Source organism: Salmo salar, chromosome ssa06, assembly GCF_905237065.1.
Source record: "Salmo salar chromosome ssa06, Ssal_v3.1, whole genome shotgun sequence".
NCBI classification, from domain to species: Eukaryota; Metazoa; Chordata; class Actinopteri; order Salmoniformes; family Salmonidae; genus Salmo; species Salmo salar.
Genome location: NC_059447.1, coordinates 25,975,071 through 25,991,553, shown reverse-complemented (window position 1 = coordinate 25,991,553; position 16,483 = coordinate 25,975,071). Strand labels below are relative to the sequence as shown.

General features: G+C 40.4%; 1 protein-coding gene and 1 gene segment (V, D, J or C); one reads left to right on the top strand and one right to left on the bottom strand.

Moving 5' to 3' along the window:
- The window catches only part of LOC106606764 (uncharacterized), a 423,559-nt gene that overhangs the window by 244,761 nt on the left and 162,315 nt on the right, over positions 1-16,483 (top strand). The window lies entirely within an intron of this gene.
- LOC123743409 (Ig heavy chain V region-like) lies at positions 373-1,142 on the bottom strand. The segment is given in 2 exon segments: positions 373-943; positions 1,043-1,142. Coding segments are annotated over 2 exon segments (357 nt in total).

The window sequence follows — 16,483 nt, the reverse complement described above, 5'->3', positions numbered from 1 at the left end:
GGTTGTTTGATCAATAGGACTGTGAAGTTCCCAAATGCAGAAATCCTTTCAGGTGTATTTTGTGGCTTTTGGCAAATGTGTTCTAATGATCTAAAGTCACGCTGTTGCTACAGCCTGTAAACACACAGTCCAGTTCAAAGTGAATGATGGCAGGCCCATGTGGCAAATTGCTAATTTGCATATAGGCCTACTGTAGCTTTGATTGGCTATGGAGCACTCCGGTCCTGGACAGGACAGATGTTTTTATTCAGTTTTATTTACTGCAGTGTCTATTAATTGTCCAAATGTAAGGTTGCATTCCCACTCTATATTAATATAGAATTTTCACAAATGCCTGACCAAAATGCCAAATGTTCCCAAACATTCTATGAATTTATGAAAACGTGAAAATGACCATATCTAAGTGCTTGCTTGTCAGAAAAAAAGGTGTCATATTCTTCCTGGTGTTGTATATGAACATATTTTAATAAGATTGAATGTTTCTAAAACACTGTCAGTTCCACTTTAAAAACATCATTAGAATTGTGCCTCATGCATCCCCTTGTCATGGTTTATTGGTCATACCATACGTGTGTTTGTGCACGTCTTTTCTCAACCAGATGGTTTTTGTACGGCTACTCCCATTACTTTTACCATTGTGAGTCTCTAGCACAGTAATACACTGCAGAGTCCTCTGGCTTCAGCTGAGTCATGTGCAGATAGAAATTAGTGCTATCCTTCGATGCTGTAAATCGTCCTTGCAGAACCAGGGTATAACCATTGTCACTGCTAGAATAATAGTGAAGAATCCATTGTAAACCCTGTCCAGGTGCCTGGCGGATCCAGTGCATTCTGTAGCTGCTTAGAGTAAATCCACTACAGGCACATGTGAGTTTAAGGGATCCTCCACTGGTCCCCTGGACTGACTGTTCAGCCTGTGTGAGTACGACCTGACAGTGGACACCTGAGGAGGGAGAGGAAAGACCGGTCAGATCAATCAAGGATTCACATCAGTATCACAGCAACACAGGTTATACTGATCAGACTACAGTCAGGAACTCACAGGAGACAGCTGCTAGCAGCAGCAGCAGAGACGCAGGGAACATTGTTTGTGTTGAAGCTGAACTGGTGGGAGCTACTCTTCTCTACTCTCCAGGACTCTTAGATACAGATAATTTATATAAGGAGGAAAAAGAGGGAGGGAAAGGAAGAGGGGATAGGTGAAATTTGCATAGGTAGGGGCAGATACAGTAGATTCAAATACTGGGAATATTGCAACTGTGCAAGCTATAAATACTCCGTTGTCCATGTCAAAATACATACTTATACTGGAAGACAATGTTAGACATGACTGTGATAAAATTAGCTTTACATTGACAATATTGTTTGTATCATAACTCCAGGAGTGTCAATAGGTTTAGGTGGTATACAACTAAGAACGGAAGTGACTTTTTCAATGCAGGTTTGGATAATTTACACAGCATGTTAGGAGAATTAGGTTAGGAAAAGGTTAAGGTTTAGCTAAAGTGCTCTCCTAACCTGCTACGAAAAGTAACTTCCAGTCAATGCTATGCTATCTAGTCACAACCATGTTAATGGTCTCCAGTTTTTTGTTGTTGTATATACAGTGCCTTCGGAAAGTATTCAGACCCCTTGACTGTTTCCACATGTTGTTACGTTATAGCCTTATTCTAAAATGGATTAAGAAGAAACATTTCCTCAGCAATCTACACATAATGAAAAAGCAAAAACAGTTTTTTGACATTTTTACAGATGTAAAAAAAAAAAAAAAAAGAAATACCTTATTTCAGACCCTTTGCTATGAGACTCAAAATTGAGCTCCGGTGTATCCTGTTTAAATTGATCATCCTTGAGATGTTTCTACAACTTTATTGGAGTCCACCTATGGGAAATTAAATTGATTGGATATGATTTGGAAAGTCAAACATCTGTCTATATAAGGTCCCACAGTAAACAGCGCATGTCAGAGCAAAAACCAAGCCATGAGGTCAAAGGAATTGTCCGTAGTGCACCCTGACAGGATTGTGTCGAGGCACAGATCTGGAGAAGGGTACCAAAACATTTCTGCAGCATTGAAGGTCCCCAAGAACACAGTGGCCTCCATCATTCTTAAATGGAAGTTTTGAACCTCCAAGACTCTTCCTTGAGCTGGCCGCCCGGCCAAACTGAGCAATCGGGGAGAAAGGCCTTGGGCAGGAGGTTATCAAGAACTTGATGGTCACTCTGATAGAGCTCTAGAGTTCCTCTGTGGAGATGGGAGAAACTTCCAGAAACACAAACATCTCCACAGCACTCCACCAATCAGGCATTTATGGTGGCCAGACGGAAGCCACTTCTTAGTAAAAGGCACATGACAGCCGGCTTGGAGTTTGCCAAAAGGCGCCTAAAGACTCTCAGACCATGAGAAACAAGATTGAACTCTTTGGCCTGAATCACAGCCAAAGGTGTTTCAACAAAGTATTGAGTAAAGGGTCTGAATACTTATGTAAATGTGATATTTCCATTTATTTTATTGTAATACATTTGTAAAAATTTCTATAAACCTGTTTTTGCTCTGTCATTGTGGGGTATTGTATGTTTGAGAAAAAAAACTATTTAGTAAATTTTAGAGTAAGGCTATAATGTAACAAAATGTGGAAAAAGTCAAGGGGTCTGAATACTTTCCAAAAGGACTGTATTTATATATATCTATTTAATATAGACGGACATGCAACGGAACAGGGACAGCGTCTGGACATTAACACGTCACGACAAACAATGCTACTATAGGGAACAACACAGAGGAGCAGACTCCATAGACAAACAATGGCAGTAGAATGGCCTTACTGAAGAGCTCAGTGACTTTCAACGTGGTCCTGTCATAGGATGCCTCCTTTCCAACAAGTCAGTTCCTCAATTTTCTGCCATCATAGAGCTGCCTACTGTCAACTGTAAGGGCTGTTAATGTACAGTTAAGTGGAAACATCTAGGAGCTACAACGGCTCAGCCGTAAAGTGGTAGGACTCACAAGCTCAGAGAATGGGACCATCGATTGCTGAAACACTTAGCGCGTAAAAATCGTCTTTCCTTGGTTACTACCTAGTTACAAACTGCCTCTGGAAGCAATGTCAGCGCAATAACTGTTCGTCTGGAGCTTAAGATCAACATGTGCAATGCCAAGCGCCATCTGGAGCGCCATTGAACTCTGGAGCAGTGGAAAGATGTTCTCTGGATTGATGAATCACGCTTCACCATCTGGCAGTCCGACGGACGATTCTGCTCTTAGCGGAGGCCAGGAGAATGCCAACTGTAAAGTTTGGTGGAGGAAGAATAATGGTCTGGGGCTGTTTTTCATGTTTCGGGCTAGGCCCCTTAGTTCCATTGAAGGGAAATCTTAACTCTACAACATACAATGGCATTCTAGACAATTCTGTGCTGCCAACTATGTGGCAAAAGTTTGGGGAAGGCCCTTTCCTGTTTCAGCATGACAATGCCCCCATGCACAAAGCGAGGTCAATACAGAAATGGTTTGTTCGAGATCAGTGTGGAAGAAATTGACTGGCCTGCACATAGCCCTGACCGCAGCCCCACCTTTGGGATGAATTGGAACGCCGACTGCGAGCCAGGCCTAATCGCCCAACATCAGGGCCCAACAACACTAATGCTATTGTAGCTGAATGGAAGCATGTCTCTGCAGCAATGTTCCAACATCTAGTGGAAAGACTTCCCAGAAGAGTATAGCAGCAAAGGGGGGACCGACTCCACATTAATGCCCATGATTTCGGAATGAGATATTCGATGAGCAGGTGTCCACATACTTTTGGTCATGTAGTGTATGTGCCTTGTGTTGATGTACAAGTAGTTCTGTTGTTTTAACTCTCAGGGGAATATTATACTTCAGTAGATGTTACTCTGTTGTACTGATACTCTACTGCCTTCTGTTGACTCTGCTGCCAGTTAGATTCTCTGAGGGGTTTTTGTACAGATCCTCCACTCACTCACACCAATGTGCCTGTCTTGCACAGTAATACACAGCAGAGTCCTCTGCTCTCAGACCAAATAGCTTCAGATAAACCATGCTGTTAGAATTATCTCTGGTGACTTCTATACTTCCTTCAATATTTTTTGAATAGATCGTTTTGCTGGCATCATAGTAGATTAATCCCATCCAGTCCAATGCTTTTCCTGCAGGTTGTCTTATCCAGTGCATGCCATGGCTACTAAATGTAAAGCCAGATCCCTTACAGGAGAGGCTGAGAGTATCTCCAGGCTTTTTCAGGACTGGACTAGAGGGAATGGACTCCATACTCTGACCATTTAAAGCTGATGGAAAGATAAAGATACAGTAGAAGAGGCGGGTAAAGAAATTTAGGTTATAACAAACTAACGTCAAAGTTCAGTCATTAAGAACAGATGATAAGGAGTAAAACCAAGCAGAACTCACAGGTCAGACAGAGAGAGAGCAGCAGAAGGTAGAGTTTTCCCGTCATACAAAGGGTGAAAATATGAACTCAGCTGCTCCACACAAGACAACAAGTCAGGAGCAGAACATAAGTATATATGAACTCTGAGGGATCTGTATTTACATCATGATGTCATGGGGGAGGGACTGATGACTCTGAGGTCAGATGTCAATTTATGGCTCATCATTAGGGCCATGGGTTGTCCTTTATCACATGACCTGACCAGAAAAAAGTTGGTCAGTTCACTTAGTCAGAAAAACCTCCAGGCCCTACTCATCACACACATAACTGACTCAATGACTGGAGTAACTGTGGGGAACATGATGATTTTGTCAGGATTTAATTTAATTGTGGACTCGTATGGCATATGCTGTATAGACATCCATTTGTCAAGGAAATAATTAATATGTATTGAAAAGCCAATATATAAAGGGCATGGGTGACAAACACAGTACAATACTGTTCACAGGACCTGTTTCCAATGGGGCAGTTAAGCAAAATCAATAATAAAACAAAGAGGCCATTTTACATTTATACTTTCTGTCATGAATGAACACTGCTTAATGAGATTCAACACCTCACATACCCTGTACTTTTTTTTGTTTATGCATACATGTGTATATATGATGTAATTAAGCAATAAGGCACAAGAGGGCGTGCTATGTGCTCAATACAGTGACAGGTATTTGGCGTTGTTCGAACCAAAGCGATAGCCCAGGCGTTGCTGATGCTTGTCAAATCTTACAATGCGTGGATAGGTATTTTACCTATCCGCTAACCACATTGTATGTTATAGAAATCTATATAGAATTAGGAATTAGTCATTTAATAGGATCTCTATGGAAATCTGTCAGTCGATGACACAGTCGATGACGTGGCACGCAACCATTGGTTGATGCATGCAACATCTTAGCAGGGGAACGTGAAAATTCTCTCTACAGGGGAATTTGCATTTTAAAAGTGAAACAAATCTTCTGAGGTCTGACAGGCAGACAGCTAGGCTTATTTTAACCCCTGCTATACCAAACTAAATGCTAGGTTGGAGGCAAGGGGAAATATTGTGCGAGTTGAGATAAATACAAGAGATGATTCAGACAGCATGATATTCTTATGGAGGTGCAGTGATCATTTTCAGATGGAACTGTCAGCAGGCATTGGTATGTCTGTAACGGCCAATACAGCACGGCCTGGAACGCTGCTTATCCAATCAGCATCCAAGATCCAAACAACCCGTTTTATAATGTATTATAGCGAATATCAAATTACATACTGTACTGTTTACATATGATTACCTACAATGACTCAAAACTCTGAGTGGTCCACAATGTGGTTCTGCATTTTGTATTGTCAATTAATGTACCAGTATGTATTGTGGAGTGACACTTTCATCAATGTTTCTAACTCTCTACTCTTGCCTATAGGACAATGCTCATGTTAATGGCAGTTCAATTTATGGTTTACTGGTTGATTTGGTTCTCAGTGGAATGTGTGCAGTTTGTAGTCTGCTGTACTGATGCTCTACTGCCCTCTGTTGACTCTGCTGTACTGATGCTCTACTGCCCTCTGTTGACTCTGCTGTACTGATGCTCTGACCATGCACCCCTAATAGAGAAAAGAGAATGAAGACAATAAATCACAAATATATTTTTATTTTTATTTGTTTTATTTCACCTTTATTTAACCAGGTAGGCAAGTTGAGAACAAGTTGCCATTTACAATTGCGACCTGGCCAAGATAAAGCAAAGCAGTTCGACACATACAACAACACAGAGTTACACATGGAGTAAAACAAACATAAAATCAATAATACAGTAGAAAAATAAGTATATATACAATGTGAGCAAATGAGGTGAGATAAGGTAAAGGCAAAAAAGGCCATGGTGTCAAAGTAAATACAATATAGCAAGTAAAACACTGGAATGGTAGATTTGTAGTGGAAGAAAGTGCAAAGTAGAAATAGAAATAATGGGGTGCAAAGGAGCAAAATAAATAAATAAATAAATAAATACAGTAGGGGAAGAGGTAGTAGTTTGGGCTAAATTATAGATGGGCTATGTACAGGTGCAGTGATCTGTGAGCTGCTCTGACAGCTGGTGCTTAAAGCTAGTGAGGGAGATAAGTGTTTCCAGTTTCAGTGATTTTTGTAGTTCGTTCCAGTCATTGGCAGCAGAGAACTGGAAGGAGAGACGGCCAAAGGAAGAATTGGCTTTGGGGGTGACCAGAGAGATATAACTCAATGGATATTATAATTATCTCTATATGTAAAATACTTTGTTCCAATAAATTGCTAGATTATTGAGTACACACTGCAGAGGCCCAGCAAGACCAGGAGGAGGTGTAGTTTGCCTGTCATCTTTTCAGGATGGAAGACAATTCACCTATTGGAGGAAAAATCATATTACACAAACTTGGGAGACAGAATTTGCATGACAATCATGGTTGGGTGGCGGGGTTTCACGGCAATAAATACATTCTAAGACAAAGCCAGACATCAGTGATCACTGTCAATCAGGAAACATTTTCTGTATTGTTTAAACAATAAATTAAATGTTTTTGTCTTCTTCACGTCTCAAATTCGAACATTATGTTTCATGTATTAAGAAGAGTCATGAAATAGTTGATATCAAATCATATTACAACAACACATAAAACAACATCAAAAAACAATAATGAACAACAAGTAATGTACCCTAGAATGTATTCCAATTGTTTCAATGTCACATGGTCAACAACTTTCACCAAACTACTTCACTTAGATGGCTAAACTTCACTCAATGACTTTTTCAATTAATCATTTTTCATTTTCTCCCACATCTGCAATACATCACTGTTGTGTGTTGTTTTTAAACATGTTACTGCACTTTCACAATGATATATTGGTCCTTTTTAGGGTTAATCAAGATGCTTTATTAAGGAAACGCCTTTATCAGAGTGCAGGTGCATCCTGGGGCAGTCATGCTTGGGTAGCTTTGAACTACTGTGCCCAATGCTCATTTTGATAGACACGACAAATAAAAACCCATTCTTAAACACATTCTCCCCAAGACATACTAAAGTATTTAGGGGGAATTTCCCAGGGCAGCTGTGAGAAACCGCATTGTTCAGCTTGCTTATGCAAAAGTCAGTTTCTCCTCAGCTGAAACAAGGTAGTGAGAATTAGATCATGAAAGTGTTTAGGGACCGTCCCTACAGTCCCTGGGCTACCTAACTGCGTTAACTGTCTATCTGAATCATCAGAGATGCTAAACTGGGACCCTGAAACACCCAGGTGACAGACTGGAGCTCAACAAAGCGTGGTGACACACAGCTGTGAGGGTCACAGAGGGGAAGAGAGAGGGATGGTGTGTGAGAGAAACAGACACTACTGAGAAAAGGAGAGCAGGGCCTGTGTGGAACAGAATGGATTATCAAACATAAATCCTTAGACTATAGAATGGATGCATTAATACTTACTTCTTATACAGTTTGACCAAAATGTTGGAAAATATGCTGTTTCTGTGTGACTTAAAGCATAATAATTATGACACAAATAACTATATGTTTATTCCATATGTGAGACCTTACAGGAGATGGTCAGTGGTTGACCTGGCTGGACAGTCATAGAGGCTGGCTGAGTGAGTTCTTCATAGTAAATACCTGTGGACAAAGCATTTAAAATGTAACTCACTACAAATAAAAACATATTCAAGTTTTAACAAAACCAAAGCCATCGCTTATTGTTCTATCTTTCCCCAAAATCCAGAGAGACTCACAGGAGAAAGCTGCAGCAGAGATGCAGGGAACATGGTTTGTGTTGAAGCTGAACTGGTGGGAGCTGCTCTACTCTACTCTCCAGGACACAGAGGGACGCACTAGGACTCTCAGATACAAAGAGGTTTTATAGGGACGTATTATGACACACATATAGAGCCTGTTTATATGACGGAAAGGAGGGGAGAGAGTTAGATGACATTTGCATAATGAAGACAGTCAGGTATAAAAGGACTGGGAATATCAATGCAAAATGGGGGGATATTATGTGATAATATGTCAGTTTTTAACACTAGACTTATAGGGGATGAAACTGATATTATATCTAGTAACTCCTTAGAATGGTTAAACATTCTTTATGGGACTCAAATGACATGGGTGCTTATTATTGGTAATTCTGTCCGTGTCCCCACTCTCTGAGGGTCTCAGCGGGAGTGGAATATCAACAAAAAAACACATTTCCAATACATTAGGACAAATATAAGTGCCCACCTAATCATTATATTTATAAATGATATACTGTATGTATGTATGTATGTATGTATGTATGTATGTATGTATGTATGTATGTATGTATGTATGTATGTATGTATGTATGTATGGATGGATGGATGGATGGATGGATGGATGGATGGATGGATGGATGGATGGATGTATGTATGGATGGATGTATGTATGTACAGTGAGGGAAAAAAGTATTTGATCCCCTGCTGACGTTTGCCCACTGACAAAGAAATGATCAGTCTATCATTTTAATGGTGGGTTTAGAATAGAATAATCCAGAAAAACGCATGTCAAAAATGTTCTAAATTGATTTGCATTTTAATGAGGGAAATAAATATTTGACCCCCCTCTCAATCAGAAAGATTTCTGGCTCCCAGGTGTCTTTTATACAGGTAACGAGCTGAGATTAGGAGCACACTCTTAAAGGGAGTGCTCCAAATCTCAGCTTGTTACCTGTATAAAAGACACCTGTCCACAGAAGCAATCAATCAATCAGATTCTAAACTCTCCACCATGGCCAAGACCAAAGAGCTCTCCAAGGATGTCAGGGACAAGATTGTAGACCTACACAAGGCTGGAATGGGCTACAAGACCATCGCCAAGCAGCTTGGTGAGAAGGTGACAACAGTTGGTGCGATTATTCGCAAATGGAAGAAACACAAAAGAACTGTCAATCTCCCTCGGCCTGGGGCTCCATGCAAGATCTCACCTCGTGGAGTTGCAATGATCATGAGAACGGTGAGGAATCAGCCCAGAACTACACGGGAGGATATTGTCAACGATCAAGGCAGCTGGGACCATAGTCACCAAGAAAACAATTGGTAACACACTACGCCGTGAAGGACTGAAATCCTGCAGCGCCCGCAAGGTCGCCCTGCTCAAAAAAACACATATACATGCCCGTCTGAAGTTTGCCAATGAACATCTGAATGATTCAGAGAACAACTGGGTGAAAGTGTTGTGGTCAGATGAGACCAAAATGGAGCTCTTCGGCATCAACTCAACTCGCCGTGTTTGGAGGAGGAGGAATGCTGCCTATGACCCTCCTTCCCTCAGCCAGGGCATTGAAAATGGGTCGTGGATGGGTATTCCAGCATGACAATGACCCAAAACAAACGGCCAAGGCAACAAAGGAGTGGCTCAAGAAGAAGCACATTAAGGTCCTGGAGTGGCCTAGCCAGTCTCCAGACCTTAATCCCATAGAAAATCTGTGGAGGGGAGCTGAAGGTTCGAGTTGCCAAACGTCAGCCTCGAAACCTTAATGACTTGGAGAAGATCTGCAAAGAAGAGTGGGACAAAATCCCTCCTGAGATGTGTGCAAACCTGGTGGGCAACTACAAGAAAAGTTTGATCAAATCATCAAATCAAATGTATTTATATCGCCCTTCATACATCAGCTGATATCTCAAAGTGCTGTACAGAAACCCAGCCTAAAACTCCAAACAGCAAGCAATGCAGGTGTAGAAGCACGGTGGCTAGGAAAAACTCCCTAGAAAGGCCAAAACCTAGGAAGAAACCTAAAGAGGAACCAGGCTATGAGGGGTGGCCATTCCTCTTCTGGCTGTGCCGGGTGGAGATTATAACAGCACATGGCCAAGATGTTCAAATGTTCATAAATGACCAGCATGGTCAATGACCAGCATGACCTCTGTGATTGCCAACAAGGGTTTTGCCACCAAGTACTAAGTCATGTTTTGCAGAGGGGTCAAATACTTATTTCCTTCATTGAAATGCAAATCAATTTATATAATTTTTGACATAAGTTTTTCTGGATTTGTTTGTTGTTATTCTGTCTCTCACTGTTCAAATAAACCTACCATAAAAATTATAGACTGGCATTTCTTTGTCAGTGGGCAAACGTACAAAATCAGCAGGTGATCAAATACTTTTTTCCCTCACTGTATGTATGTATGTATGTATGTATGTATGTATGTATGTATGTATGTATGTATGTATGTATGTATGTATGTATGTGTTTAAAGTATGGCTGAGCTTGTGCTATTAAACCATTCATCATAAATACATTTGGTTGTCTGTGTTAAATGGGGAAGTGGTTTTTGTACAGCTCTCTCACCACTATCTCTCACTGTGTGTACCGGCCACAGTAATACACTGCTGTGTCCTCACTCTTCAGGCTGTTCATCTGTAGGTACAGCTTACTGCTGGAGTCATCTCTGGAGATGGTGAATCTACCCTGGACTGACTGGGAGTAGTAAACAGTAGTCCACTATGGCTATAAGCAATCCACTCCAGTCCTTTCCCAGGAGCCTGTCTGATCCAGTTCATTCCATAGCTACTGAATGTGAACCCAGAGGCTGTGCAGGTCAGTTTGTGGGATTCTCCAGGTTTTTTAACCACTGGTCCAGACTCAGTCAGTGTCTGACCATGAACACCTGTTGAAATACATAGAATGTTGAAGAGGGTTTTGAAGCTAAAAGCTAATGTGTCAATATATTTCCGTGATAAGCTTATAATTAGGCTGCATATCCTCACCTGTTAGATATACTGTCAGTAAGAGGAGTCCTGTGGTAGGAAACATGGTGATATGTGTAGTTCTCTAAAGGTAGTTGAGACAGTCCTCAGCAGAAACAACCTTCAACAGAGACATTAATAAAGATGGAGGACTAGAGTATTTGCATGAGCTCCTCCTTACTGGGAGGACCAATCACACGAGGCTTTGCTATACACCCACAGTTCACCTTTGATGATATATTGTATGTATATTTATCTTTATTTTACTGGGTAAGTTGGAAACACTCTCTCTTACAACAACAATATCTGGAAGGGATGCAATGTCAATTTGTTGATTAGTTAATTATGAAAGTTGGATCAATGTTTCTGTACCATCTGTTGCTGAAATGTACCAGAGAGAAACCATGTTCTCTGAATCAACCCTTGAAGAATATCTTTATTGAATAACATTGTGGAAAGCTTTTCAATATAGGGGAAATCCATAAGTGCCTCCTAGAGTGTGAAATTGGAACTAAAGGTCACATCTTTGCTCTTCATGTTCCATGTGTCCCCAGATAATGGGTTTGTACAGATCTGGCCATGGTTTGTATCATTGTGGGAATTGCGAGCACAGTAATGCACGGCTGTGTCTTCAGCCTGAAAGTTCTTCCCTTGTAGAAACGCTGTGCTACTGGAAGTGTCAACTGTGTAGCCGATTTTGCTCTTAAGTGGGTCTATTATGCTGGTCGTCCACTGCCAGTTCCGCAAACCCCATAACCAATCCACTCCATGCCATTGCCCTCATGCTGTTGAATCCAGCTAGTACTATAGCTAGCAAGAGTATAACCAGAGGTCTTACAGGAGATGATACAGGTGTAATGAATACTCAGGGAGAAAAAGGTGTAGATTACAGAGCGCAGCAGGTGTTTATTTCACCTTCGCAGAAGACAGGAATCATGGTCACAGGCAGGCAATGGTCATACAAAGGAAGGCAAACAGGCAAGTAAATCAAAACTAGGACTGAAAGCTATAACTGGTTTTCACAAACGAGCTAGGAAAAGGCTTAGTAGAGTCAAAACGAACAATACCTCAGAAAAGCACAAACAGAATGAACTGAACTAAATAATGAGCTGATGAGACCAGGTGAGTAACTAACACAGGTGAAATCAATGAACAAAAATGATAGACAGGGCTACGTTCAAGAACACAAAGAAACAGGGCTACGTTCAAGAACACAAAGAAAAAGGGCTACGTTCAAGAACACAAAGAAACAGGGCTACGTTCAAGAACACCAAAAAACAGGGCTACGTTCAAGAACACAAAGAAACAGGGCTACGTTCAAGAACACCAAAAAACCAGGGCTATGTTCAAGAACACAAGGTTGACTAAGAAAATAAATACAGAACCTTACAAAAGGATTATCCTGGCCTTACAACAATTGAACCAGGCTGTGTTAGTGTGATATCACAGTAAATACCTGTATGGATAAAATACACAAATATATTAACATTGTTCACAAACAACCTTAAAGATACATTAGAATTGTTTATATTTCTGCCAATCCAAATATGTGTCAAGTTCCCCCCAAATCCAGAGAGACTCACATAATGCAGCAGCAGCAGACATGCAGGGAACATGGTTAATTTTGAAGCTGAACTGATGGGAGCTGCTCCTCTCTACTCTCGAGGACACAGAGGGACACACACAGAGACTGTTTATATAAGGGAGAGGTGGGGAGGAAGAGAGGAAGAGAGGAGTGTGGTACAATCTGCATAGGGAGAAGAGGCAGGTGTGGGAGGAATGGGAATAGCAGTAAACCTTTCTTTTATAACTATATCAAAACTTTTCTTTGATAACTATGCCAGATTTTTATATTCAATTTCTATTGTACTAAGCTAGATTGTTACTAGTGAGTATTAGTTAACCACTGGGCACAGACAACAGTTTAATGACTCGTTTTGATTTACATTTGATTCAGTTGTCATCTAACGTGAATTCGAACACACAAAAAAAACGATGTTTTTGGATTTTGGTTAAAAGTTGGAAGAAATACACATTCCAGAAATTCCTTTACATTGATGGCTTCTTGCAAATCCAATCAGTTTTCCACCTTGTTTTAATGTCAACAGATGGAAAAAATCATATTATTTTAAACAAAGTGACGTGGAAACAACGTTGATTCAGACAGTTTGTGTCCAGTGGGATGAATATTGATACTATCAAAACCTATTGCCAATAATTTTGCATCACAAGACAGAAGTGATAGTGGTCTCCAGTTATTTAATTACATCAGAAGTCAGATATTCATTTCCAGCATGGTCCTTAATAGATGATATTGTATGTCACCAGTGATAAGTACGGGTTTCATACAGTGCGTGCTTGTCAACATTTTGCTCATAATGGAGGGACACAGAACATACATCTGTTTACACATTTCCCATGTATAAGTTCTGGAATATTCAACTGCAACTGAGAAGTAAACTACATCTCTGTGTTTATGAGTCCCTTCACATCATCTACCCAGAAGGTGGGTTTTTGTACAGGTCTGGTGCTGATTTGTATCCCTGTGGAGGGGAGCACAATAATACACAGCTGTGTCTTCAGTCTGCAGACTCCTTTTGAAAACAATGTGATGCTGTTTTTCAGTGAATCTTTATAAGCTGTGTCTCCAGCATTATTGATATACCAAATACACTACAATGTTTTCCCAGCAGGATGTCGAATCCAGACTGTAGTAACACTGGTAACTGAATATGAGACCTTACAGGAGATGGTCAGTGGTTGACCTGGCTGGACAGTCATAGAGGCTGGCTGAGTGAGTTAAAAATAACTCTGGGGAAATAAAATAATGATCAACGTCAAATACACAAAATAGCAACATGTTACACTTACACTATATAAATTCTAGTAGTTGTGTTGAAGACAGTTTTATACTACAGGCAATTTCCTTTGTTTTGTCTTTCCTCCAAAAATCCCTAGAGACTCACAGGAGGCAGCTGCCAGCAGCAGCAGACATGCAGGGAACATTGTTTGTGTTGAAGCTGAACTGGTGGGAGCTGCTCTTCTCTACTTTCCAGGACTTAGTGGGATGTACTAGGACAGACAGATATGGTTTAAGTAGGGAGAGAACCAGGTTTGCATTGATGTAAAGGGGGAGGGGATCTATAATAGGGTTAGAAACACTGCAGAACCATCACCACTATTACTGGACACAACCTTTACACTCTGAAAACTCAGAGGCCCTCTCGGTTATCTTTTTGAATGGGGGGGGTAAATATGAAACACTAGATTTACAGCATTAGTTAATACTTGTGGTGGATGAAACATATTTAAGACACTACTTTCGTTTTAACAAACTAAAGCATTTTGAATCAACATCCAAATTATACTTCTTTCTTGCAATAAAATGTATTATTAGCGCCTTCATCAGTACTGGTCTTTATTTTAATCATATGGAGAGAGAGTGCCCCCTGTTGGTGCATCAACAACACTAGAACCATGTATTTAACAGGTGTGTCATTGTGTTATTATTTGATACATCATTAGAATTGTTCCTCATTTATCCCCTTGTCATGTGTTTGTGCAAGTCCTTCCTTTCTCTACAAGATGGTTTTTGTATGGCTATTGTCATTAGTTTAACTTCTCTAGGGTAGGGGGCAGTATTTTGACGTCCGGATGAAAGGCGGGCCCATAATATACTGCCTGCTACTCAGGCTCAGAAGGTAGGATATGCATATTATTAGTAGATTTGGATAGAAAACACTCTGAAGTTTCTAAAACTGTTTGAATGATATCTGTGAGTATAACAGAACTCATATGGCTGCAAAAACCTGAAAAAAATCCATCCAGGAAGTGTCGAAATCTGAGGTTTGTAGTTTTTCAAGTGATTGCCTATACAGTATACAGTGACTTAGGGTTCATTTTGCACTTCCTAAGGCTTCCACTAGATGTCAACAGTCTTTAGAACGTTGTTTCATGCTTCTACTGTGACTGGGGAGAGAATAAGAGCTCCTGGAAGTAGACGACTGAGAAAATGACATGGGCTCAGAGGCGTGCGCACACGTGAGAGTTAGCTGTGTTTCTTTTCTTTTTTTGAAGACCATGGAATTGTCTGGTTGGAATATTACTGAAGATTTACGATAAAAACATCCTAAAGATTGATGCTATACATCGTTTGACCTGTTTCTATGAACGTAAATATTACTTTTTTTGACTTTTCGTCGTGACATTTTGCATGCGCTTCCTGCATTTGGAGTAGTGGACTAAACGCGCGAACAAAAAGGAGGTATTTGGACATAAATTATGGACTTTATCAAACAAAAAAAACATTTATTGTGGAACTGGGATTCCTGGGAGTGCATTCTGATGAAGATCATCAAAGGTAAGTTCATATTTATAATGCTATTTCAGATTTTAGTTGACTCCAAAATGGCGGGTATCTGTATTGCTTGTTGTTGGTGTCTGAGCACTGTCCTCAGATTATTGCAAAATTTGCATTCGCCGTAAAGCTTTTTTGAAATCTGACACAGCGGTTGCATTAAGGAGAAGTGTATCTATAATTCTTTGAATAACTGTTGAATATTTTATCAACGTTTATGATGAGTATTTCTGTAAATTGATGTGCTCATTCACCGGAAGTTTTGGGAGGCAAAACATTTCTGAACATTACACGCCAATGTAAAATGGGGTTTTTGGCTATAAATATGAACTTTATCGAACAAAACATACATGTATTGTGTAACATGAAGTCCTATGAGAGCCATCTGATGAAGCTCATCAAAGGTTAGTGATTAATTTTAGCTGTATTTCTGTTTTTTGTGGTGCCTCTGCTTGCTTGGAAAATGGCTGTGTGGTTTTTCTTGTCTCGGCGCTGTCCTAACATAATCTAATGTTATGCTTTCGCCGTGAAGCCTTTTTGGAATTGGACAATGTGGTTGCATTAACGAGAAGTGTATCTTTAAAATGGGATATAATAGTTGTATGTTTGAGAAATTTGAATAATGAGATTTTTGTTGTTTTGAATTTTCCTCCCTGCTATTTCACTGGCTGTTGAATAGTGTGTCCCGCGGGTGCGTCCCGCATACCCCAGAGAGGTTAACCATAGTGAACCTCTAGCACAGTAATACACTGCAGAGTCCTCTGTCTTCAACTGGCTCATGTGCAGATAGAAATTAGAGCTGTCTTTTGATGCAGTGAATCAGCTCTGTACTACCTGGGCATTGCTCTTACTACTGTCAGAATAATAGTAAATTATCAATTCAAGTACATTTCCAGGTGCCTGGCGGATCCAGTACATATTAGTGCTGCTTAGAGTGAATCCACCTGTCAAGTGTCAA